This window comes from Astatotilapia calliptera, chromosome 5 (genome assembly GCF_964374335.1).
Source record: "Astatotilapia calliptera chromosome 5, fAstCal68.1, whole genome shotgun sequence".
NCBI classification, from domain to species: domain Eukaryota; kingdom Metazoa; phylum Chordata; class Actinopteri; order Cichliformes; family Cichlidae; genus Astatotilapia; species Astatotilapia calliptera.
The window spans coordinates 10,780,739-10,806,342 of NC_137426.1; the positions used below are offsets into that span (position 1 = coordinate 10,780,739).

Sequence of the window (25,604 nt, forward strand, 5' to 3'; positions counted from 1 at the left end):
AGCAGAGTGCACGCAAACGGGAGAAGATGTGCGGCAACCGCCACAGGTAGGATTCGAACCTTTGCTACCAGGTCTCACGGCGGCTGCTCATCCCACTGAGCCAAACCAGTTCCGGTCCCAAACAAAGATGTGATGAGAGAAAAAATGTGTACTGTGCAGAAGAAGCTGAATTGTGCTGAAAAAAGGTGAAGAAGCAGAAGTTTGTTGTGAAAAGAGGTGAAGAAGCTGAAAATTCTGCTGAAAATGGGTGAAGAAGCTGAAGTTTGTGTTGAAAAGAGTTAAAAAAGTTGAACTGTTACCTGAATATAATGTTGCCATAAGCGGGATTCGAACCCGGGCCTTACAGCATTCACACAAAAATTAATATGTGAGGGTAGAAGTCACACATGAAATGAAGCGTATAAAAGCGGGATGTATTTAGTATCAGTATGACCTGTCAGCAGTGTGTCATGCATGGTTGATGAAATAGCTTCCTTCTCTCTGTCCAGGTGTCAGTGTTTGGTTATGGTGCAGACAAGCAAGGAAACTGGCATCATTACTGGGAGAAGAATCAGTTTGCCGGAGCCTTCAAGAAGACTGGCGTCCACAGCGCTGATTTTGAGAATCAGATCATCCAACACCTTGCCAACGAAGGCAAGATCACTCTACACCTCAACACAACCACATCCGTGCAGACAGAACTAGGCACCAACGACAGGCTGGCACATAAACTCAATTGACCTCTACCTGGCTGATCGTCAAAACACCTGGCTGTCCTCTGGCACTCAAACCAAATCTGAGCCAGTTTTTAGACCATACATTTGTTGTTTTGGGTAGAAATTAGACTCCTGCACTTTTTCTGTCAGTCACCACAACTGCCTTGAGTCAGACATCCAGGAATGCTGGAATGAATGTTGTTAAGCTTTTTCAGACAGCTGAATTACCTGTGGACACATCTGTGAGGCTTATCTAATTTAGAGATCCCCTGCCTCTTCCAACGTTTGCTGGCTGAAAGAAGTTAAAACTCAACTCAAAAAAATCAGTCTGTTTTTCTAGACCTAAAACCAACTTTCCTGACGTGTGCAACTGCTGGGATAGACCACAAAGACCTTTGCTGTGAGCTGGAAACAACCACAAACTTTATTTTATCCCATCTTTGTTTTTATTGGATTTTATAGGTACACAGGGATAACCTTTTTTCTCTGTCTTTTTTTTTTTTTAAATAAAAGCACTTTTTCCTTAAGAAGAAATGGTGGAAAGAGGCCGAGTGAAGGAAGTGTTCACTTGGCCACATAAGATTTCTTGCATTGTATATCATTTATAATCCCTCCATTTTATTTGATCCTAATTTTAACACAAACCGTCCTGACCTAGAAGATCATGACAAACTTTTTAAGCCTTGTTACTTCTGCATTTTCAGAATGTAAGCCAATGATACTTGGAACTTCCTGTCCTGTCTTGGTTCTCAGCCTGTGTGATTCAGCAATCTGCTGCAGTCTCAAGGTTTGCAGCTGATTTCATCCAAAATAGGGAGATTTTAGTTTTCTAATCAACGCACATAACCCCCTGTTGTATCCAACCTTCATTGGAGTAGTAAAGTCAGGAGAACCAGTCCTTCTGTTGCACGTCAATACAAAAATACTCAAAATGTGGTGATACTTGAAACCTAAACTTAGTTATTGAAAATATAAGGGCTGATATTGGCACATCACAGGTAATATCAGTTCAGATGTGGATACTGTATTGTTCTTTCAATCCCAGTTTAAAACCACTCCTGACGTCCCTCAGTGTACACTGTAAACTCCAAACACATACAATTACCTTTTCTGGTAAAAGGTCCTAGATTATTTTGTCAACCTTCGGTAACATCCTCAATAGAGTTAACCCGTTTCATCTTTAAACTTTAGGCCTGGTTTCTTCGCCCCCTTTAACAGGTAGTGCATATCTTTTATGTTCACATTTAACCTATGTCTTACGAGCTTTTAATCTCCTAAACACATTTTTTGGAACAATGGTTCTCTGTGCTTCTTTTTGGGGTTTGAGCACCGTGAACTTGAAGAGTTAACAGCAGGCAAAAGTCAGTGCAACTGACCTATAACACTGAAGGGTCAAGCAGCAGCATGTATGAATGCCACTGATGGAGCTTTGAATCACAAACTTGACAAGTGACATGACTGTTTGAAGGCACTGGACGTGATATTTGCCATGCTGGGAGTTAACCTACAAGAAAAGACTGAAAGATTAACAGAGAAGAAGAAACAGCTGAGTTGGGCCTGTGTTTGCTGGAGATTTGAAGGCCACACAGGACACTGTGAGAAGAGGGACAGGGACCAGTGAGAGGTCAAGCCCGGACGAGTTCGAGTGAGAGAGTACAGGATATAATTGGATTGAAAATGGAGGCTGAACTCATGGAGGTTTAGGATTGTCCACCACAGAGAAAGATAAATACATGAACTAACAATTACGTGAATGAATAGAAAACACACATACACAAATTGTTACATGTGAAATTATTTTTGGAAAGAATCAGAAGTGAGACAGTTTGAATCCACAGCTCAGTGCAAGGATGCATGAATTAAACCTGACTATAAAAATACACATGCAATGAAGAAGCAGCTTGCACCTCTTTTCCCGAAAATCAAACTTGCAGCGTAACATCTCATAGTCCATGTCCACACTGGGGCCGCTGCCTGAGAAGAATTCATCTCTGAGCGGCAGCCGCTGATCTGGTCTCAATGTCAACTCTCCTGATGTTAAGAAGAAATTCAAATTGGGACACAAACGAACCGGGCGGAAACACCAAATATTAACCCCGATTCTTTTGTCCCCATGATAAAACAGAGCAAACCGACTCAGAGTGTGTTAAAACATTTATATTTCTTTTTATTAAATCATCTTCCTGGAGAGAGAGACCCCTGCACAGCCCAAAACGCCAGTTGCAGGATCATTAACATTAGAATCATAAACTTTGTCTCATATAGGTATTATTTTGGTACTTTACACGTCACAGTTTCAATACAACCATTGCTTATATGGCAAAGTTTCTCTTTTCTGTCTGGCTTCCTGCATTTATTAATACGCTGTACAGCTCTACACTTCCTGTTTTCAGTCTGGCTGAGCACTTAGTTTGAGTCAAAAGTGGCCTTTTCTCTACAAACCTTCATTATTAAAGTACATAAAACAATATAATAAGAAAATAAGGATACTAAGGATATATTAATTACATGACAGTTACCAGCTGATGTTTGCAAGCCTGGTTACTAACTAGACTTTAGATTCGTGTTAAGCAACAGACTGCATGCTATTGGTTTTTGTTTCTCAAACTTTTGCTCACCAAAATTGGACCACAGATGTTTTTGGTTGCCTGATAGTACAATCAGGCACATCAGGCCATGTTATTCAAATTTGGCACTTACAGCTGCCTACATGTGATTTTATTTCATTTCGAAGCTAGCCTCAAGTGGCCTTTAGAGAAAAGCATTTCTACTTTGGGTTTCCTTCTTGACATTAAGTAAGAAATTCTATATTAGTAGCAGTCATCACAGTAGTAGGAGTAGTTTCTCCTTGAGAACATGTGGGTTTTGTAAAGATTGGGGGGGGGGGGGAAGGAGCATGGCAGCTTTGAAGTATGTTGACAAAGGCAGATTCTTAACCAAGACAAAATGGTGACTAATGGATGCAGTGTGATGCACTGTCCAGAAACCAGTGGGTGATGTCACAGAAACTATTATGTCTTTTATATAAAGTCTGAGGAATCATAACTTTTGGGCTTCACACAGTTGGGTCACATGTGCCATCGTCGATGTGGGCAGGAGGTAAATATAGTATTGGATTTTTATCTAAAAATCTTAATACTAAAAAAAACATTTTTATCTTGTTTTTATTTTTTTTAGTGGACTTTTTAAGGTTGTCATGAAGAGTCTGTAATTTGTCTCTGATCTGCCCCCTACTGGATGTACTTTTTAAACCACAAGTTGATGAATGCAACTGTTTGCTTTGTAATTCTGTGCATATGTGTACTTTAAAAAATGGCTGTTATAAGAAACAAACAGCCTGCTGTAGTAATGAGGTTGGCGTGTTGTTTTAATGCAACAAAAATGTGCATATTTGTGGTGACAATGTAGACATATATATACAAATAAGCCAGTGTGAAACCACCCTGAGACTGATGGTCAGTGAAAAGATCAATCTGCTCCAAAGAAAAATGTTCATACAATGTGTTGTCCAACACTCCTCTTTACCAAGTATAACTGTACAAGGTTGGTAGGATATTTTTTTTAATTTATTTATTTTATTGTCTGAAAGGAAAACAAAAGTCAGATACCATTAATGGAGGAATAAAAAAAAAACAACCCTTTGAGAATCACAAGCAGGCTGAGGACTTCTCAAAAAATTCAAATGCTGAATTTTCATTTGGAGGATGTTGCTCTGTCATTGGTGTTAGCTTGAGTGAAGCGTTTACCCTTATCTGTCTGGAACAAGTCAGTGTCTTGTAAATCCAACTGCTGCATCGCCAGAAGCCTTAATGTTAATATGAAACATCTGCTGCTTGCTCTAAACTTTTTCCATTCACTGCTGAGATCTAAACCTTTGTTGCCTTGTCCAGGAAGGGAAGGAAACTTCCTGCCAAATTACCTGGGAAATTATCCAGTTTACACACAGATGAGGAATGCTTTAATATGCCAGAAAACGACAGAGCAGCAGCCCTTCTGAGTCCTGAGCTGGATTGTTGTAAACAAGTTTACTTCCTCACCTTTAACAAAGGAGTTTGTTGTGACTTTAAATCCAAAGTTGTGCTCAATGACTCTCTGCAGTCTTCAAATGTAGAGTTTTATTTCCATTGCTAGGTGCAGATAAATCCACTTAGTCAGCTGCTCGTAATTCCATTATAAACATCTGTACATGAGCTGTAGATTTAGTACAAAGTGACAACAAGTGACCAAACGTGTTCGGCCTGTGGTACCATAGCTTTAATTCGGCTCGTCATGCAAGTTTCATTTAACAAACCTGCTGATTATCAGTCCGTTTATAGAGGCCAAACTGACAGAAGCATTGAAACAACAGATAAAAATCCTGAATCCACCGCTGTCACTTTGAATGAAATAAAACATTTTTTTTAAAAAACAGAATTCATGGGTTTTTGTTTTTCTATTTGAAAAATTGTCCGTACTCTGGAGGTAAGAGCTGAACTGATCGTCTGTGGAGTTTGTCTATAAAAGCTGATTCTTACGCCAATGAATTTCTGCCACTATGCCAAATTCTTTTTTTCTTTTTCTTTAAATGAAGATGTTTTAACAAGAACTGTTTTCTTTCATGAAAATGTTTTAGAAAAAAGAATCAAGAAGTTTATACAGAGATGCTATAAGGAAAGGTCTTTTTACAACCCCTGGCAAAATTATTTTAAGGAAGAAAAAAAGAAAAGTTCTCCAACCTGCAAAGCTCATCTGTCAGCTGTTACACAAGAAAGCTGGAATCAGCTTGATGGAGAATGTTTTTTTTTTTTTTTCATGGATGAAACCCAGTGTTGATGTTATGGGGGAGCTTTGGGGGTCTATTCACGAAGGTCAGCTGAATTCTGACATTTTTCAACAGTGTTTAATTTGAATCATGCTCGACTTACTGCAGCTCAAGTTAATTATTTAGTTAACAGCGGCTCATTGACTCTGTAACAACTGCAGTAACTAGTTTGACATTTGGAGGAGCACATGTGCCTGTGTAGGTTGGACTTGTGGAAGTACTCTCCTTAGTGTTTCTTTGAAACTAAGGAGAGGTCATTCATCCAGAATTATGGATACGGTTGCTTGTTTTTCTTTAAAGTTTTGTGTACACACACACACACTTTTTTTTTTTTTTTAGATGTTTCTTTTTAATAACATAGCAAAATGAGTTGAGCAAAATGCCTCCTTGTCAAAACTAGTTTCCCTTCCAGTACATGTGCTCAGGCCATTGCATAAGCCTGAGGGGAGGTACTTTGATCTTCTTTATCAAAAAAGTATTACATTTGGTTGAGGCATGTTTCATAAAGCCAGAGCAATTAAACAATTTGTTCATTTGCTAGACAGAAGACTTTTTTTTTTAAACTCTTTTTAATAATTCCAAACTTTTTTCCAGGGGTTATTATAAGCTGATATGTTGTTGTAACCAGGAATGGAAGTAGTCAAGTTGAGTGGCCACAGGTCACTAAAGTACAAACAATGCCTTAAAAAGCAAAATGCTGTTCTAAATTCAGTCTGAATGGGTGTTAGTTACATTATGCTAGGATGTCCAGTACACAATTCCCTTTTTGTTTTGTGTTTTTGCCTCATTAAATGTACCACATAACATGGTGCCTCAGTAGAACTTATTCTATATTTTACTAAAGGTTTTACACAAATCATACAAAATGTGCTATATGAAGTTCCGGTGCTTAGCTCACTATTACGGACCTAATAAAAGAATTACACAAACGATTAATGGGAAAATAAAACATGTAACATTAAAAACTCTTATCCAATTATTATTATTATTATTATTGAACATACATTAAGAAGATTTGTGTTTTCTCTTAAAGTCATATCCAACACATGCAGGTTATGCACAATGATTAAATTCTACTGTCTTAAAGTACCAAGTTTGTCTATTTTTGTGCTTTACTTTTGTGCTTGATGCCATTACTTGAGTATATATGTATATTACATAAGCTTCTTTTTTTTTTTTTTAATTGTTGCTTAAGTTTAACTATGTCTAAAATAACTCAGTACTTTTACTGAGATTGAATTTTAGGTCTTATTTTTCTCAAATAGCCAAATAAAATAATAATTATAAAACTTTCCATCCCTGGTTATAATGTTAATACAACGGTTCTTCTTAAAACAGAATTATTTAATCACGACAGAAGTAACTCATTATAATGAGAAGTTTTGAGACTTGAGCACTGAGTAAATTCATTTTGCAAACGTGGCAGCAACACACTGCTGTGTTCACTGAGGCGATGTGATATCTTGGGACATCGAAGGCAACTGGAAGGAAATGCGAGTCTCCCATGAAGTCCACCTTTCATATCTCACTTTAGAGCTTTGGTCCTTGGCATCGCAGAGTGTTTTGTGCTATCCGGGTAAGCAGCTGTAACCAACAGATCTGATCAATAATATGGCCTGAGTCCGGGTCTATCGAAACCTAAAATGTGGCAGCAGTAGCTTGTGTGTTTTGGCTAGCCACAAATTCAGAAAACATAAATAAATTATAATAAAATCAAAAGAAAATGAGGCCCAGATTACCTTCAGAATAAAAATCCAGGGGATTGCTGTTTCTTGTGATTTGCCCTTTGTGCTTAAATATTTTTTTGCTTTTTGAGTAAATAAATAAAGTCCGGGCTACAGCAGCCTCGAGTGCTGGCTGTTTGGTCTGTCCGGGGCTGTCTCATTGTTTTTTTCCTGACCTAACTGGAGCCACATAAAAATGTGTTGTCTTTACTGAAGGTCATCCATAATGTTTCCATGGTAACTGAAGGCATGAGGAACACCGGTTGCTGTGACAACCGTGTCAGGACCATGAACATTTGAAGCCTCTGAACATCTGACCTGGTCCATCTGCAGATCAGGTGTTCTGATGTGGTTTGGTTCTCCAGAGCTCTGCGGTGATCTGGATTTGTGCTGGTCTGAGGTCAGCCCAGTTCTGGTTTCACATCAGTCAGACAGCGGCTGGACGAATGAGGACGGAAACAACCCTCTCTGGTCTGGTTCTTCCTCTATGTAACCATGCTACACAGAGAGAGAGAGAGATGTTTACCTTAATGTTCACTGGACATGTAGTCAAACAGAGGTTTGAAGAGTGAGAGCCACTTGAGTGGATCACTGCAAAATTTTGCCTTCGTATTATGTACTTTTTTTTTTTTTTATTCTAAAGGAGGGGTAAAGATTTGATTTTGAGCCCTGGTAACTTTTTAAGCAAAGGTAATATCAACAGTAAAACGTATACTTTAAAAAAATCTATATTTCTTTTTAATGCTCATCATAGAAAGATGATCTATAAAAGCTACTGAGGTTCAAGAGCACTTTCACAAATGGTGATGCCATTTTTTCCAGAGAATTAGTTAATAGCAGTTTGATTTCATACATGCTGATGACTAATATAAGCTGCTCTGGCACAGGTTAGAGTATCCTAGCAAGAACTGAACCACCTTTGTTAGCAGTGAAAATCCAGCTAAACCCAAAGTTTATCCTATAAGCTTTAAATTCTCCTTACCAGAACAGGCCTCTGGGCATATGTTTCAGCTGAAGTACAGACTTAAGTTCAGAGGACAGATGAGGTCACACTGTGAGACTTTCTCCAACCCGCCGGCCGAGGCTCTAATGAGAGGTCGGGTTGGTGATACTGATACCTACCCACCAATCATTGTCCTCCTGTCCCAGGACCACCAGCACCTGGCCCTCAGAAAAGCTCAGCTCGTCATGGTGGTCGGCCTGGCAGTCATACAGCGCCTGAACCCGACGACTGGATGCTCCTCGAGGCTAATTGATACATACCAAATCAGGTGTAACATTATTGCTCATGTATCACAGTGTAGCAATTATAATTTCATTGTACTGCCAATTGGAATTTGTTCCTCTGTTGTCCAAATATGATATCGATTCACTTCTTTCATTTTATGCTCATTCTTTGTACCTTTTGCTTGCATAACTACTGTACCTGCACACAAATTATTTGAATTATACCCCTTTACTATTAAGGATTTCTTGATCATTACTATGCAAATTGTCATGACCACTGATCAAAGACCATGAGTACTATTCACAGAGAGTTGGGCAATGGCTGTAATCACAGCATTGAAAGATGATGGCAAACGTGTTGTGGAAGCAACTGGATTGTGATTTTTTTTTTCTTCCTAACATTAAAACACTGCAAGGTTGATGGGACGTTAAATATTTTCAAAAATCTCACCAGTGATCTACGAGGAAGTGGTTGAGGGGCGGAGCCTCTGCTTTCACTTTCAAAGCTCTGAGAGCGCTGATTGGATGGAGAGCCATTTATTGGTGCCTTACTGTTGAGGATCTGGAAATGGGAGGAGCCACTTTCACTGTCCGCCCTCCGAAAACCTCAGACAGAAAGATTCAGGTTTTAAGTACATTCTCGTTCATACAGGGACAATAATTACATTAAATATATATTTTACAATTTCATAATAGAGAAAAAATAATCATTAAAATGCATTATTAATTAGTCATAATTAAGTTTTAAATGACCTGAAATGACTAAATTAAATTATTTTTAAAAAAAATAATGCGTTTTTGTGCATGTAAAGTAATACATGTTTGCATATATTAAATAATGTGAATATTAATCTCTAAATTCAATTCACTTCTTTGTCAGATAAAATAACCATTTTTTTGGAACAGTCACAAGCAACACATGTGCTGTAAATAAGAAAAAGCAGCAAATCCTCAGATAAGATTTTGGAATTTTCACTAAAACTGCAGATAAATTTTGTTTTAATAAAAATAAATAAATAAATAAATAAAAAACCATCATAGAAGTCAGTGTAAACTCATAGAAGCCAAAATGTATCCTCAGATTTTGTCTGCTCTTCTGCTCTCTGGTTAAAGACTGTAGGTGCACGCTGTCTGTAAACATTTATCACAGATAGGCATAATGGATTTAACAGACTCTTGATACGTAAAACAGACTCAGGTCTCAGAAGACGTTTTGGGACAGGAAGTACCTCTGTCAGATCGTTCAGTCAGTGAGCTGAGAGGAGAAGCTGGACTGGAAAAACAGAGACAGACAGGGAAGAGAAGGAGTCCGTGTTATTGTCTGTGGTGTTTTGAAGCTCATCACACTGACCTGTATTTCACCTCCTATCCACCAGAGGTCAGTACAACCTCAATTTATCTAGGTAGAAACTGCTTCACTTTGTTTAAGAATAAAGTTCCAGCTTTAACCTTTTATGTCCTCTTTAATTCTTTTACAATCATGTATGAAATAATAAACCAACAATATTCATATCTGCTGTCTGTCCCAATAAATTTACTCTGACAGATTTTGAACAAATTCAAATTTTAGGATCTCTCCTAAAATTAATTTGTTTCTATTTTGCTTAAAACTTTGTTCTACGGGTTTGAATTCTGAACAACAACATGAGCAGAATAGCACCTCGGTCTGTGAGACATCCCTTCATCGCACATCCAATTATAAGCTTCATCAGCAAAGGTTAAATTTTAGCTTCTTTTTTTTTTTTTAAAGCTAGGATACAAAAACACAAAATTCAGTGGACCATTTTAGAACACTGGACTGTACATACAAACTCCTGTAGTGCTCCTGGAGTTTGTATTCATACAAAAAACAAAAAAAACAACAACACACTTTTACAAAATAATAAAGAGACACAACTGGTGTTGTGATCATCAATGCAGCAGCTATTGCACCAATGATGATCACAACACTGGTCATGAGACAGATTTTTCCTGGATGTGCTCGATGCAGTGCTGTGGATACTCACACACACTTCCTGAAGGAGGAGTCTGGACCACTGTATATCCTGGGACTGGCTGGCAACCCATAATCTACACACACACACACACACACACACACACACACACACACACACACACACAGTTAATAACACAGTATCCTTCTGACTGATTAATTACAGTGTGTTTCTCAGATATTACCGTGCTTACTGGACTCAGAGCAGCTCCGCTTGTGTCGGACGGCGATCGGAGAGGGAGGGGTAATCCTTCTATTTCCTGTCAGGGGAAAGAATACCTCACCCTCTCCCTCTTCTTCCTCCCCCATACCATCTCCTCCAGACGGAGGTGGAGGAGGAGGAACATTGGGAGCTGAAAGCCAAAAGAGAGCATTGAGGTTTTTCATTCAGGCAGCAGGTAAAGCCAGAGAAAGACGTTGAACCAGATAAAACATTTAAAAAATGTTTATATAAGCTGACCTTTGACCCTGGGAGGCAGCGGGGGCGCAGGAGAGGATGGAGGAGGAGGTGGTGGGCTGGGGACGGAGCCAGCGGGATGGCTGTGAAGCTCCATAGCCATGGCGAGTCTCCTCCCCACACTGAGAAGGCCTCCAGCTGGTCCTCCGGGTGTTCCAGAGGAGGACAACGTGACACATGAGGAGTTGGACTGACTGAAGCTGAAGGGACGGGAGGAGAAGGAGAAGGAGGGGGTGAAAGAAGAGGATGAGGAGGAAGTGGAGCGCTCCTTTTTCAACGGACCATTCTGAAACAGAGGGTGAAGCACATGAAGACGTTAGCAGAGAGAAAGCAGTGAACAATTTATAAAGATCGATAGCTTAAAACTCATTATGAGCATCATGACTAAACTGCAGATTTTATGCACAAAGACTTTTACTCTAACGAGGAAGGGAGCCAAACATGTTTATTTCAAACAGAGTACAAACCAATGGGCTGCACCATAACCCAATAAAATAAGGATTATTTCAAATTGTGAACTGTGCAAAACTCCGATAGCAGAGTAGAGTAAATCATAAATACAAGTAACATATCCCCCTTATACTTATATATGAAAGCAGAACATGAAGAAAAGGCAGTGACATCATTTAAATTACTCTGAGGACATTTTTTTGTAAAAATCTCAACTCAGCAGCCTGTCAGTTGCCATGGTTACCTTGTCATCAAAGTCATCATCACTGTCGTACAGGTCGTCATGACGAATCCTCCACTCGTACTCCACATGGACGTGATGGTCAAACTGGTTGGACTGGGCTTTCTGCAACTGCACACACACAGTAAAATATTTGTAAATGAGGATCACCTTCAAAGACAAGGGACAAGGCTTTAGGAGCTACTGACCTATCAGGTTTGAGCAGTATTTGACTGCATGCTGCTTAACAATCTATGCTGAGAGTAAAAGATGGTCAGTTGAGGATAGGTCCAAAAACTAGGTGCCTCTCTATAGACTGCCTTTAAAATGCCAGATTTTACAACAGAAATTCACTTGTTTACAACCTGCTAAAATAATTAGTTTCAGCTCTGTATCTGTTTTGCTCTTTTATAAAAACTACACAGGTGTTCAATGTGAAACTTTATCAACGCCTTTTGGTTAACAGGTAAGCAAGTAAGTACCGTTTCACAGGCAAACAGTCACAAACCACTGCAACAGAGTAAAAATATTAAGTGCTACAACAGCAATACAAAATCAAGTTAAAACACAGACTAAAATTAACAGGTAGGTGACTTAAGCTCACTATAGACAAGATAGTCTGCTAGCTTTGACCTCCACTTATATGACTCACTAAACTGGGGCTTTCACCATGTTTGACGCCTTTTTAAAGATATAAGATGCATTGCTGTGCAGTTAATTATAGTAACAGACCATCATTTATCTTGCTAAATACATTTTTTAAAAATTAAAAAAACTAGTAATTTAGTCCTCTGGCATCTTGGTCAAATATGGTGATAACACAGTATAACAGGTGGTTACTGATTTATCAGACAGTCTGATGTGAATCTGTAATCAGAGCGATGACCTCACCAGTGCCTCACAATGGGTGTGCTTCAACCTGCGGCTCACATCCAGAGCGGTTTCTCCTAACTCGTTCTCTGAAATAAACGGTTAAGATATTAATTAATAATGAAATAATTACCAAATATCATCAGTTTATCCAAGTCACCAAAAATATTCTACATGTAAAAACCTAAAAACTGTGCGTTTTACTTATTGTCTGACAGTCCTCCTGTGTTGTTGTTTTTTATTGGGCCTCATCTATTGGCTGGAGTCGATGGGCATGGGCGCAGAAGGCAGGTGACTCTACATGGAGAGTGAGGCTGAAGACCTACAACTCTACAGACACTGATCTTCTGTTTCAGGTTATCTTTAGTTTGTCTTTGCGATCCTTACTGTGAACCTCTGGATGATGTGGTTGTTTGAAATAAAGAGTGTTTTATCTTTGGGACAGTAATCCTGGTGAACTCGGATTATTTTGGATGTGAAGAGTCTGACATTTTTCTCATATGCTTTATCAGAATGACATTAAATAACCTCTACACACAGTTGATGCTCAACTGATAAATGAGAGCTCTGACAGATACATTATACAAGTGTGTGTGTGTGTGTGTGTGTATTACTGATGTGTGTGTTGGCTCTGGCTCTCAGCAACAGCTTCACACAGTCGGTCTTGTTGTGTAGACAGCTGTAGTGCAACGCCGTGTTTCCCGCTGATGTCTGTGTATCAACATTAGAGCTGACAAAAAAGAAAAAGAAAAACATGCAGGTAAACACAAAGGTACACACACACACACACTGAGGTGTAACAAAGGTTTCCATAGCAGACTGACCAGTTCTGAGCCAGGAAGTCCAGGATGTGCAGTGATGTCCTGTCAGCCAGTAGGACAGCTAAATGGAGCGCTGTCTCTCCTTTCTCCTGATGGCAAGAAAACAATCTCTTGAGATTATGTTGTTCCCAGATTATTAATACCATGCATCTTAATGTAGCTGTGCGTGTGTAGCTGATTATACCTGGGGTTTTTTATATCTGTATGTGTGTGCGTGCAATCCAACATGCACATCAGTGTGCCTGTATCAAGTATGTTTAGCTACCTGTATGTGTGCGTGCAGTGGCTGGCTCAGCTCTGCCCTCTGAGCGTACAGCTGGATCAGAGTGTAGATATCGCAGCTCTTGGTTGCCTCCTGCAGACGAAGTCGCAGCGCCGAAGTAGAGCTATGACTCCGCCTCACAAAGTTAACATCTTGATACTTTGACAGGATGAAGTCTTTACGCTCCGGCCTGCACGTCAAAAATATACAACATCAGATTTGTTAGTGTGAAATATTTCCTTTGAGTGTGTGCACCTGTGTTCGTCTCTTACATGTGGCTGTGTTGAGAGGGCTTCAGTGACGGACTCAGCAGGTTGGCTTCCAGTATTTCGTTAAAACCAGAATTACCGACATTCCTGGCCAACTGGGAGATACAGAGAGAGAGAGAGAGAGCTCACAGTCAAGGGCAAACAACATGAGGGCCATGTAATACCCATTCAGTGGGTATTGTATCAAGAATAAGAATCATCATGATTTTTAACCTCAGAATAAGCTAGATTGGATTAGTTGGGGGACTCTCTCCCAACTCTGTGTGAACGGTACTCATGGCTAGTTTCAGTCATGACTGAAGTAGTAATTTGGATGAGTGACGAAACGTTTCTCCCACTGAAAACGCTACGCCCAGATGAACAGAATCAACTTTTGGGGATTTACTTACCTGGATGATTGAGAATGCATCGAGATGTAACGTTACAATCTTTTTCAGTTTGTCAGAGGTCACTGCTGACTGAGAATTGGAACTTATTATGTCTTGCATGGATATAAATCTCTTCTCTGAATTAACATTAAATAACCAAGTTTGACATTTAGTTAAATATTTTCTAACATTACATATGTCAGAATAAACCACACTGCACTGAAATAGTAAAGATCCAGCTGCAAAGCAATGGAAATGCACAGCAGGAAAAAAAAGACTCTAAACGTTGAAACTACCTGAGAGTTTATCTCTACAAATGTCTTTGATAACTGTTCACAAAGCTAACTGAAACTATGACACATGCTAATGACAGTTCTCAGCTGAGCACATGTAAATGCCCTGCACAGTAGCATTTCAGACGTGAACCCAGTTACACCTGGAAAGCATGACTGATAAGCTCATTAGCTAACAGGTCTGACCTACCAGCAGGTCTGAGGTTCCCAGACTGTCCAGGCTCAGAGACTGGATCCTGGAGACGTGGACCCCCATTTCCCTGTGGATGCCTGAACACTCAATACAGGTCAGGATACCCAGGTTTGTAGACAGCCACCCAGGATCTACAGTAAGAGAGGTCAAGGTCAAAGGTCAAGGTCAAATTTATTTATATAGCACATTTCCAGATAGAAGATGCTGCACAAAGTGCTTAACAATGTAAAAATGGCATTAAAAAGCAACAATGTAATACAATAATAACAATAATAGGACAATAAAAGAATTAAAATAATAACTAAAACTATTTGAAATAAGACCAAAATGCTTGGGCCATAGTGTGTTAAAAGCCAGGGCATAGAAACGTGTCTTTAGTAGTGATTTAAATCGATCAAGTGTTTGTGCAGATCTAATATTTAGGGGGAGACTATTCCAGAGTCTGGGACCTGCCACAGAGAAGGCTCTATCGCCATGAGATTTGAGATAAGTCCGTGGGATGGACAGCATTAATTTTGAGCTTGACCTCATGGTTTTTCATGGAGCATAAGCAGAGAGGAGCTCAGACAGAGAAGGAGGGGCTCGGGCATTAGGTGACTTAAAAACAAAAAGTAAAAGTTTAAATTGGATCCTGTAGGAGACAGGAAGCCAGTGTAGAGAAGCTAAAACTGGGGTTATATGCTCTCTCCGGTTGGTACCAGTTAGCAGGCGAGCAGCTGCATTTTTGACCATCTGAAGACAATGAATGGAGGCCTGGTCGAGACCAAAATACTATGAATTGCAGTAGTCCAATCTGCAAGCAAGGAAACGGTGAATGGCACGGCACGTTCAAAGACATTAGCCGGGAGGTATGGTGTTACCTTGGCTAGCTGTCTAAACTGAAAGAAGCAGGAAAAAAAAAAAGAAGCAGGACTGGACTACTGCACTCACCTGCTTATTCAATTTAAAACAATCATCAATGTAGACACCGAGGTTTTTTACATGTGTTTTACAGGAGGAGGAAAGGGGGCCCAGAGTGCCATCGATGTGATTATTGACAAAGCTGCCAAAAATGACAACTTCAGTTTTATTTTCATTTAGCGAGAGAGATTTTTTCCACATTAAAAGCCTACCTTGGCACAAACCACCTGATTGTAGAAATACAGACTGCTAATAAGAAATTATATAACATTTAGCAGATAAATATTAAATACACGCTTGGAATTAAACTAAGCTATTCATTCAACTGTCTTATTTGCCACAAAATAATCTTTCAATTATTTGCTTGATTAAATATGACACAATTAAATCAGTAATCTCTTCGGCATAACATCTAGTGTACTTTATTGGTTTGATTACCTGGTGCGCCACAGTCACAGCAGCTGTTGTTTCCCGGCATCCGTTTGATGTCATCGGTGATGGCTCGGGTCAGATCCTCCACGCTGCTCTCACTCCCTCCTCCTCCTTTTCTCCCCCCGTCCAGAGCCATACTCAGAGCCTCCTGCTTGCTGTTAGTGAGCACTGACATCCAGCTGAAAACAAACAACACTTCTTAATAATGTGTTCTCATTTTTAGACCCAAGATGATGTGAGCACCACAAGAAAAGAGTAGTCCGACAATTTACCACCATTACTATATTAAAAACACACACACACGGCCGCTGACATCTCAGTCCAACCTCTCTCAGACAGCGTTTCAAGAGACATGCATCTCACTTCTTTAGGTGCAAAGTTTGTGGAGCAGCAAAGGAAACTCCCCTTCTGTCTAACTAAACATTTTCAGACTTGTAATGTTTAGTGTCTAGTGTCACATGTGCAATCATACTGCCCAAGACCTGCAGAAACATAACTCATACTGTACGTGTAAACTTAGCAGAGTGGCCTGTTAACAACCTGCCCGAAGAAAGTTTTACTTACGCCACACACTCAGCTTCATCTTCAGCCAGGAAGTGGTAGGTCCGATTATCTGCAGGAAAAGGTGTATCTTATGCTTACAGAGACGTATTTATACAGTACATAATACTGATTACATGCATTTAAATTTATATTTGGATGCATGCAGTTTTTATCTTGTGTTTAATTATGTACGACTTCAGTGTACATGTAGAATAGCATTTAGTGACACTTACGAGAGATAAGGTCAAAGCATTTCTTATCCTCCACGCTGGGTTTAACCTGACATGTGAGCAGGTTGAGTCTGGTGGGAGGTTTGTTCGGCTGAAAAGCAGAAAGAACGCTGCTGATAAGATTCAGTTAAAACATAGACAGCAAAGAGAACTAAGCCAAACAGATTTTTCCTGATGTTTTTATCTCTTTATACATTTATACACATGCACTCACAGTAGCATGCGCGATGGTCAGGTAACAGTTGTGAACTGAACATTTCCTCTTCTGCCACATTTTCCTCAACCTGTAACACAAACACAGTTTTAGTCCTTTTAGTGATCCTAATAGCGCTGACTATCACCAAGTGTCTTAGTGCCCTCGCTCTGTAGCAACTTATCAATAAGGAAGACCACCCTATAGTTTTGGTGATTAGCAGATTGCCAGAGTAGCCCTTCATTTGCTTGAAACACATACTTGTCTACAGCAAATTAGTAACTGTCAGGGAATACACATTTTCCCTAGCATACTTTGGTCTCCAGTGGGTCGCCAACCAGTCACATGTGTAACTGAGGCCTTAGAAAAGCATAAGTTTCAGGTACTCTCCCTTTAAACCTCCTTTCAAACCCGAAATCTACAGCCATGTTTTATATACAGTCTGTAGGTGCACACAGAGAGATCTGTTCCCTGATTTTCACAATAAATGCAGCATCTTCCCCCATCCAACATAAATATTTTGGAAAACATCGACCAGTCTGGAGGGAACAAATTACAAAGGCCGGTTTCTTGCCATTCCATAATCCACACACACAAATATAAGTACGAATCCAGCACATGTGCAATGTCGCTCCTTGTCAGTTCAATATCTATATCGCCAGTTCACAACAGCTGCCTCAAGGCACTTCATTTTGTAGGGTAAAGACACCACAATATTAGAAAGAACAGTGAGAATAAAAGAGTGCCTTAAGCTATGAGACACAAGCCTTTAAAAGGAGATGATGCAATGACCATGATTATATAACAACATTAAACCAACGGCTGCAGGCTGATGTTGGTTAAGTGGTCCAAGAACTATTCAAATTCAAACAGTCAGTAGCACCAAAAAGCTTAAGGACACTCCATTAAGAGCACAAGTCAGATACATTTTTCTAAATGCGTTATTAATGTCGAGGAACAAATGTCGGTCAAGGTGAAGATACTTTTAACTATTTAACATTGTTTATATGAGTTGCCCTATTTTATCAACGCTTTGGTACCGTTTGTTTTTAAAATTTAAATGATTTCTTTAAAATACTGCAATTGAAAAAAAATCAGTACTACCAATGCAGTTTGCACATTAAGAGTAATTGAGGCATTTAACTTAATTGCACTGCTTTGTGAATGTTTAAAAAGGCGTGCAGGTTATTTTATGTTGTGTGTTTACCCGTCACTCTTCTTGTAGAGGAATCCTGTTCTCTCCGTCCCGTACTGTTTGTCTCCCAGCAGCTGATGCATATTGTACACCTGCTTAGGCAAAGAGTCCTACACGCGCACACACACACACACACACATGTGCAGACACACATTCATTATTTTGCATGTCCAAACAGCAAAATAGCGCACATATGTGTCTGTGTCTCTGACCTGCTCCGTGTGGACGACCGGCCTCAGCTGATCTCTGAGTGTGCACAGCTGTCTCTTCTCCTCATCCTGACGTTGCTTCACCTGCACACACAAACAGCTCACCTGCAGAGCTCAGCTAATCCAGGATCACATGCTGCTGCCGCGCTTACACCGTCCAAATCTCACTCAGCAAATTTCCATTTTTAGTTTTGGATTAAATCATCACGAGTTTACTTCTCATGGTATATTACATATGTAGAGAGCTGGAGCTGATCAGTTACTGTATGAATGGATGAGTTTTGATCATGTGACTGCAGAGACAGGGCACAACCAAGCGGCAAAGTATAGTTCCTCAAGGCTGGCTCCAAAAGGAAAGTCAAAAAGAGAGTAAATCACTTAATTTCTTACTTCATGTAATGTCTCTATTCTGTATGTTGTATTCTTCATAATAATAATTTTTTTTAAAGTAAATGACTTGATTTTAATCTCTGTGCAAATCATTAACAATCTGCCAGCCGCACTTAAAGGCTGCTGCTAGTGTTGCTGCTGTTAGCGCTTCCTGTACCGTGGTCAGGACTCCGTTGAGCTCATCCATGTACTGCTTCAGCCTCTGAGTGGTGGAAACACACTCCTGCAGGAAACTGAACACAAACATAAAGATGTAGTAAATCGAACCATTCCAGTTTACTGTATGTAGCTTTGCCAAAGCTGTGTTTGTGTGAGCTCCTACTTGTTGTGGCTATGGTAGTGTTTGATGAGGTTCTGCAGAAGGTCGACTCCTCGCTTCGTCTTTATCTCATTGACCCTAATTAGATACTGAGGGAAAAAGACAAGAAGCGATTGAAGGAAAGCTGCACATTTAAAAAATAAAATAAATAAGAATGGAAATGAAGGGGAAGAGTCACTGACCTCACACATGCTCAGTTGGAAGGAGCGTCTCTCCTTCTCCAGCTCCTCCGCGATCTCTCCTCCGCTCACCTCACTCCTCACCATCCCATACTGCCGAGCTAACTCCCTCTTCTCCTTCTCCACCTGTTTACTGCACACACAGTTTCAAGACTTTAATTTAAAAATCTTCCTGCCCCTAATACAAACGTATTAAAGTTTCCAGTCTTAGATACTAGCAAATAAACATAAGTTAATTCAGTGTCACTCACAATCTGCTCTCATAATCCCTCCACGCTCTTTCAAAAGGCTTTTTCAGATCCTAGGAGACACAGAAGGAAACTGGAATTAGAATTATTTACCTTACTGAACACAAGCAGCAGCATCCTGAGGCTAAACAGTAAAAAAAAGACTACAAAGATTCATTTTTTTTGACTGAACTCTGGTGAAATGTTGACAGAAACACTGGCCAGAGGCTCGTGACTGTTATAGTTCATACGAGTTATTTAGGTGGTATGAATGCACTAAGCAAAGATGAATGTCCTCACCCCCTTCACCTCCCTCAGGTCTCCTTTAACCAGAGAGTCCAAGAAGAAGTTGATGTTGTGGAGCATGCTCTTTAGCTGAACACAGAGAAACATAAATTATCTAAAGGGAAAACACATACTGCTCAAAGCCATCATGGGTAACACTATGAACTGCTTAACATGAAAAACATTAAGACAGTTTAGGTGATTATGACTTTGACAGAGAGCACAAAACCATATGACACAAGGATTGTGTCACGAGCTCACTACGGTCTACTGCCGTCCAGATGTATAGTAATTAGAACTACAGTTTGGTCTTAAGTTAGGTCCTTAATCGGACAGTGACAGTAATGTTGCTTCTGTACACCAACACAGCGGATTTAAATAAAGCAATCAAAATATGAGTACCTCATTTTCAAACCCCAGAATAACTGGACAATAAATGATAATAAAATGCACTCGTCATAACATAGAACCAAAAAGTCTGTATTTAATCATGTAGCTGATGCTGGTCAGTCAGTCATTTTGCAAATGAACTCATTATGCGCTCCTCGACATGGGGCTTTCTGTAAAGGAAGGAGGCAGATATTTTCAAACTAGAGCAAAGACTCATTTTAAGGGTTTTTTCAAACTGAAGTTACAGATTTTTAAGTAGAAACTCATCAGCTGGAGGTGTTTTGTTGCTATCACTCACCAGGTTTTTCATGGGAGAGAGGAGCTCTTTGGAAAAGTCCGCCAGGCGGCAGAAGGCGGAGCCAACCTCCGTCTCTCCGTTTGAGTGACAGTTGACCGACAGCTTCTCCATCGCGTTAATGTACTGCTCCAAATGAGACACGTGTTCTGACACAGAAATGCTGTTAGTAAAGGGAACAATACGGGGATGTGCATGTGTGCGTGTATATTTTGGGGTGTGTACCTTGACCTGATGTGTATTTGGCTTTTGCAGCTTTCTTCATCTTCTGTAGCACCAACCTGTCGCTGTCCAGAACCTGAAAAAAACAAAAAAACAAACCATACACACATTAATAAAGAGTGTGTGGACCTGCAGTGTGTGCATGTGTGTGTACATGTGCATGAAGGGGAGGTGGTAGTAATTCACCTGCTGACTCAACATACACACAGAGGACAAACTTGATGACATCGCTTGATGGCAGCAACGTTCCTGTGTGAGAACCATCGTCTGATCACTAAAAATCTCCACATGAAACTCCACAGTGAAGCTCTTCTCCCCATTCTGAGAAGATGTTAATTTTTTACCTTCAGCAGTTATTAACAGGTTAATAGTTTGAATAACTATTTCTACATGATTATTTCTGAATGTGTCAGACCACATATCTAATGGAGGCTGCCAGTTTTCATGTGCTGCTGCTTCTTATTGATTATTAAGTACTTTTTTTTTTGACACTACAACTTGAGTGTGGAAATGATGATTGATGGTTGTTATTATTGCAGTTGGAAATGTTAGGGTTGAAAATACTGTGTTACGTCAATAAACCACCACAAATTTCAAATTTTATCATTTAATTACATTTAAACAGCTTCAGGGTTTGCTTGATTTTTTCACATTCAACTTTCAAAGGTGTCCTTATGACCTAGATGTTGACATAAATGCCATTAAAATTAAAGAAAAGTGATAATTATGCAAAAAAATATGACAGGAACTAAACAAATGACCCTATCTGCAGCAGATTTTGGGGTATTCATAGCATTATTAATATGCTCTACTTTATTGTCAAACAGTGAAATAACATTTATCTTTGCCTGTTGGGAATTTATCTTTGGACAAGCTTGGACTGTCTATATGTTGCTTATTATTCGTGGCTTTAAAACTTTGCACACATGAAATAAATGTCACTATAAACAGGTGGTATGCCACCATATGGGTGTTTATTCTAAAAAATTTTTATAAATAATTAGAAATTATAAAATTAAATCTGTAATTTACAGTTTTTCAGCCTCCTTTGAATGCAGTACCAGTGTGCAAGCTAGAACATCCTTTACGTAATTATCCCTCTGGCCCCTTCTCTTATCATCAAATAACCATAGCTGTGAATGATTAATCTGTTGCCATGGTAACATATGCCAACACTGTTGGGGGTACATGTTTGGGGCAGAAGGGCAGTGTTTTTGAGGCCAGGCTCGGGGTCAGTAGCTCCACTGTTGAGGGAATTGCGCTGCCTGCTGGCTTGAGGGGCATCCCCATTCAAGCTCTCAGACCTCACACAGTAGCAGAGCAAATTTACAAACTGTTTAAGACCTTTAGTAGATTATAAAATGTTCTAACTTTAGACCTAATCACTTTAACATTAAGAAATTACTTCTGTATATGTAAATATTTAAAGGGCTTCAGTCCATTGAGTCTTCGGATGAAGGGTCCAAAATGTTTGCAAATTTGCATGCAAAGGGAGGTTTAGACAAAACTCGGATGTAAACATTTCATGATTCTGTTCCACGTTTCCTTCTGAAATCCTGCAAGCACACTGCAAACTATAAGGGTGATATGAAAGTCGTGGCAGACAAATGGAAAAGAAACTGCTGTTACTGCAGAATGTTATTTTAGTCAAACTTCGTAGTGAGATACAGTCTGCTTTTTGTTTCAATTCAAGGATGTTCTGAAAGGCTGTAAACAACATGTCTGCAAATATAAGATGAGTAGTAGTTAAGGAACAGCTTTGTGCTAATTAGCCATGCTACCAATCTGCTGATTTAAAGAACCATTTGCACCCCTTGTGTTTTGACAAATTTTGCATAGCATGATTCTGTGTCTTCCTCCAAAAACTCAAAGTGACAGCAACACTTTGATTGTGAATGAAGTACAAAAGCTGGACTTCAGTGACTGAAGCATTTGTCTAACAGAAATGATCACATTTCTTCACCAATAAGCATGATAGCTCGAAGGGCGATTGACAGTAAATAAGAAGATTCATGTTTTTGATTAATAAGTAAAACATGGAAGATGTAGCTCTAGTATAGTCATTAAAAACAATGCACGAATTTAGCAAACAGTTGAGTGAATTGCTTTTTGATAAGGAATCTGATACTTTCCTCAAAGTACAGTAATACACGAATGCATTACTTTTTCTGTACGCAGTAACTAAGAATATATCTGAACTAGTAAAAATGATTGTCACCTGTCAAAACACTGCCCAGTTTACACAGCTTTTGTCTACAGCGGCTTTGATCTCGATATAATGGCGACAAGCTCAAACACTGCTGTTAAAATAAAACAGCTGAAGGGGTTTGGGCAATTTGACCAGGATGCCTTCCTGGAGATTTGTGCATCTCATTTGGTTTGGGAATGCTTCAGTGTGAACCTTGAAAACAGCTGGAGGCAGTGGTGGTGGTGAAGGAGGTGTGGGCATACAAACTGTATGAGGCCTGCCTTGTACTCCTATAGAACCAAGTGTTGAGCTGGTAGTCAATGTCATGAAACCCAGTCATGACAGTCAAAAGCTTCTTGCAATAGCATTATATAGAGGTAACATTTTCTGCAACTTCTTTCATAAATGGCTCTGAAATTTAGTGAAAATAATGAAACATCCACACAGCAGCGAGAGTTCTGGAGCCGCTCAATAGATAATATTTATAAACCATAATGTCGTCAGACCTGTGACTAAACAAATGTTAAAAGACATATCGAGGTAAAACAGTCCAACCATCAGAACTGTGTGTTATAATGTGGATTAGTCTGTTTAACAAGAGTGTGGTGAGTCTATGTTTGTGTCAAAAGGTTGGGATAAGTAGCACAGACATTTAAATGAAATTGTGAATAGCAAGCTGAAAAGCCAACAACGCTAAGCACCAGGGGTCATCGTTAGTTAATGGAAACCGTCAATGGCAATAAATTCATAGTGCATAACCTCATGAATCACAAAGAAATTGACCTGCACACTCCTGGTCGCACACTCTGTGTCGTAGTTCTTTGACCCAACTCTCTTCACAGCGATTATCGTCAATATAAAGGCTGTTACACTTTGACACACAAGTTGATACTTGCTCTCTTTGCAAGTTTGAGGTTTTAAAATGCATTAGTCAAAGCAGGACTAAAAGGGAACCATCTAAACACAGCAGAAAGGCTGTGCTGTGCTTCACAAGGAGACAAATTTAAATCGGTTACATTTTTTTTTGTACCAAGAAGAATTTTAAAAGGAATAAACTGTTTCATGCTTGCAGGCATTTATCATCTATAGTAAGTATGTATAAACAATTAATGTGCAAAGGCCTTTGTGATTTGTTAATCACATGCAAATAATATAAAAATGTTGTCATTTGTAGGAGACAGGGTTAAAAGGAAAAACTGTACATTTCACACAAAGAGGGGTTGGTATGAAGGATTGATTGGGGGCCACAGCTGCTCATTTTCCCCGGGGACCCTGAGCACTTAGGTCCGGCCATGAATGTAGGCTAGAAGCCAAATAATCAATTTACCGTGTACGGATAATCTCATTCATCAGGTAGCCTACACCCGTCCTGTTGAATCTGCACGATAAGCATCTTCAGACTGCTACCACTACCTGCTACCCCTCCTCTGTCAGTACTGACCTCCTCCAGCAGGTAGACTGTGTTCCTGCAGCTGATCATCTTGGAGGTGAAAGAGGAGGTAGTGGGAGAGTTCCAGTCCTCCTGAACCTCCTGGACGAACTCTGATACCGACACACACTCCGGCATTGTGCTCCTGAGGCCGGTAAGGACCGGGAGAGAACCAGGACAGTCCGGAACTGAAAGACCAGTTCCACACAAAAGACCGAGGACACCAAGCGCAACGTAGAGTCACCAACAACACACAAAAATTAAAAATACAGCTGAAACGAGCCCATCAGTGGTACGTCCAGACTCCCACAGTCCCGGTAAGAGAAACTAGCATCAACTGGCTGATTTAAAAAAAGAAATGGGTAATTAAAGACCTGCTGGGTGATTCCTCCTCCGTCAGTGTGAGTGAACCGCAGCATCAGCTTCTTTTCTCCAAACAAAGGTGGTTAAACCCAGAAGCAGATGAAAGCCCACCAGCCTCTCTGCACGAAACAACCAAAAGATTAAAACGCCGCCGGTTCACTGACGTCCTAAGATCGAGTCGGTCTCCGATAGAGCGTCTTCATTGAGAGAAAACCAGCAAACCCGCCCGTGTGTGGTCAGTGTGTGAACCCGCTGACAAAGAGCGGAGGAGAGGAGAGGAGAACCGGACCCACCGGGCACCGGTTCCGGGCTCAGATGAGACAATAAAAGCGGCTTCTGCTGTCGGCTTCAGCCGCAGCTTCATGTCTTCTCGTCACAGATATTTCTTTTCCTGCTTTTGCTCCTTTATTTAAACCGCATGGAGAGGCGCGTTCACGGTGTACAGCGGCGGAGCCCTCTGTCGCGGCCGCGCGCACTGCTGACCGGGAGGAGTGTGAAACGCACGCTCCTCCAAATAAACCTCAGCTCGTTACACCTGCGTCCTCTCGTTGTTCGCTTAAATCACTCAACCGGAGTTACATTTCCACAAACGGCCATTTTAAAGTTAGTTTCAAAAGAAAAGGAACCATGAAAACAGGATTAGCTACTCAAAGACCCCACAATCTGAAAATCCCTGTTTGTGCTTTTTTCGACTCGTTTTCAAAAAAAAAAACAAATAAATTAAATTGGTTTCAGCCGGCAGGCTTAATTAGGACCAGCATGTAAGCGGCTAATACCTATCCAAAGACTTCATGCATATATATATATATTAATTTAATTCTGGGTTGATAGTTTTATTTTTATTTTCTTCTTTAGCAAACCAACCCAAAAATCTTTCTAAAAATAATTCGAAGAACTTCACGTTTTTTGAGCATTTAGCCAGTGAAAAACCGATGCGACACCACGGTTCAGTTGTTGTCTAATGACGTAAGT

General features: G+C 40.0%; 2 protein-coding genes across 6 annotated transcripts in view; one reads left to right on the forward strand and one right to left on the reverse strand.

Annotated features, from left to right (window-relative positions):
* Nucleotides 1–5,108, forward strand: part of st3gal8 (ST3 beta-galactoside alpha-2,3-sialyltransferase 8) — a 30,762-nt gene extending 25,654 nt beyond the window's left edge. For both annotated transcript variants that reach the window (XM_026167198.2, XM_026167200.2), the window contains exon 9: nucleotides 489–5,108. In XM_026167198.2, coding sequence (XP_026022983.1) covers nucleotides 489–719 — 231 coding nt within the window. In that variant the 3' untranslated portion in view covers nucleotides 720–5,108. The remainder of the gene's footprint in view (nucleotides 1–488) is intronic.
* Nucleotides 4,244–25,597, reverse strand: unm_sa1614 (un-named sa1614). Of its 4 annotated transcripts, XM_026167192.2 has the most exons (29): nucleotides 24,644–25,597; nucleotides 24,282–24,457; nucleotides 20,656–20,728; nucleotides 20,434–20,579; nucleotides 19,761–19,835; nucleotides 19,485–19,534; nucleotides 19,237–19,366; nucleotides 19,058–19,143; nucleotides 18,893–18,968; nucleotides 18,349–18,429; nucleotides 18,149–18,246; nucleotides 16,963–17,032; nucleotides 16,752–16,839; nucleotides 16,540–16,588; nucleotides 15,982–16,154; nucleotides 14,641–14,774; nucleotides 13,793–13,884; nucleotides 13,524–13,710; nucleotides 13,262–13,347; nucleotides 13,052–13,167; nucleotides 12,459–12,526; nucleotides 11,592–11,699; nucleotides 10,901–11,183; nucleotides 10,626–10,793; nucleotides 10,454–10,517; nucleotides 9,677–9,720; nucleotides 8,899–9,053; nucleotides 8,343–8,468; nucleotides 4,244–7,718 (listed from the first exon to the last, which is right to left on the reverse strand). In XM_026167192.2, the coding sequence occupies exons 2-29, from the start codon at nucleotides 24,405–24,407 to the stop codon at nucleotides 7,644–7,646; spliced, it is 3,027 nt and encodes a 1,008-aa protein (XP_026022977.1). In that variant the 5' UTR covers nucleotides 24,408–24,457; nucleotides 24,644–25,597; the 3' UTR covers nucleotides 4,244–7,643. The 4 variants fall into 4 exon arrangements, with proteins under 4 accessions (XP_026022977.1, XP_080157813.1, XP_026022978.1 ...); XM_080301687.1 differs by lacking the exon at nucleotides 24,282–24,457; XM_026167193.2 differs by having other exon boundaries at nucleotides 10,635–10,793; nucleotides 24,282–25,597.
* Nucleotides 25,598–25,604: the final 7 nt, after the last annotated feature.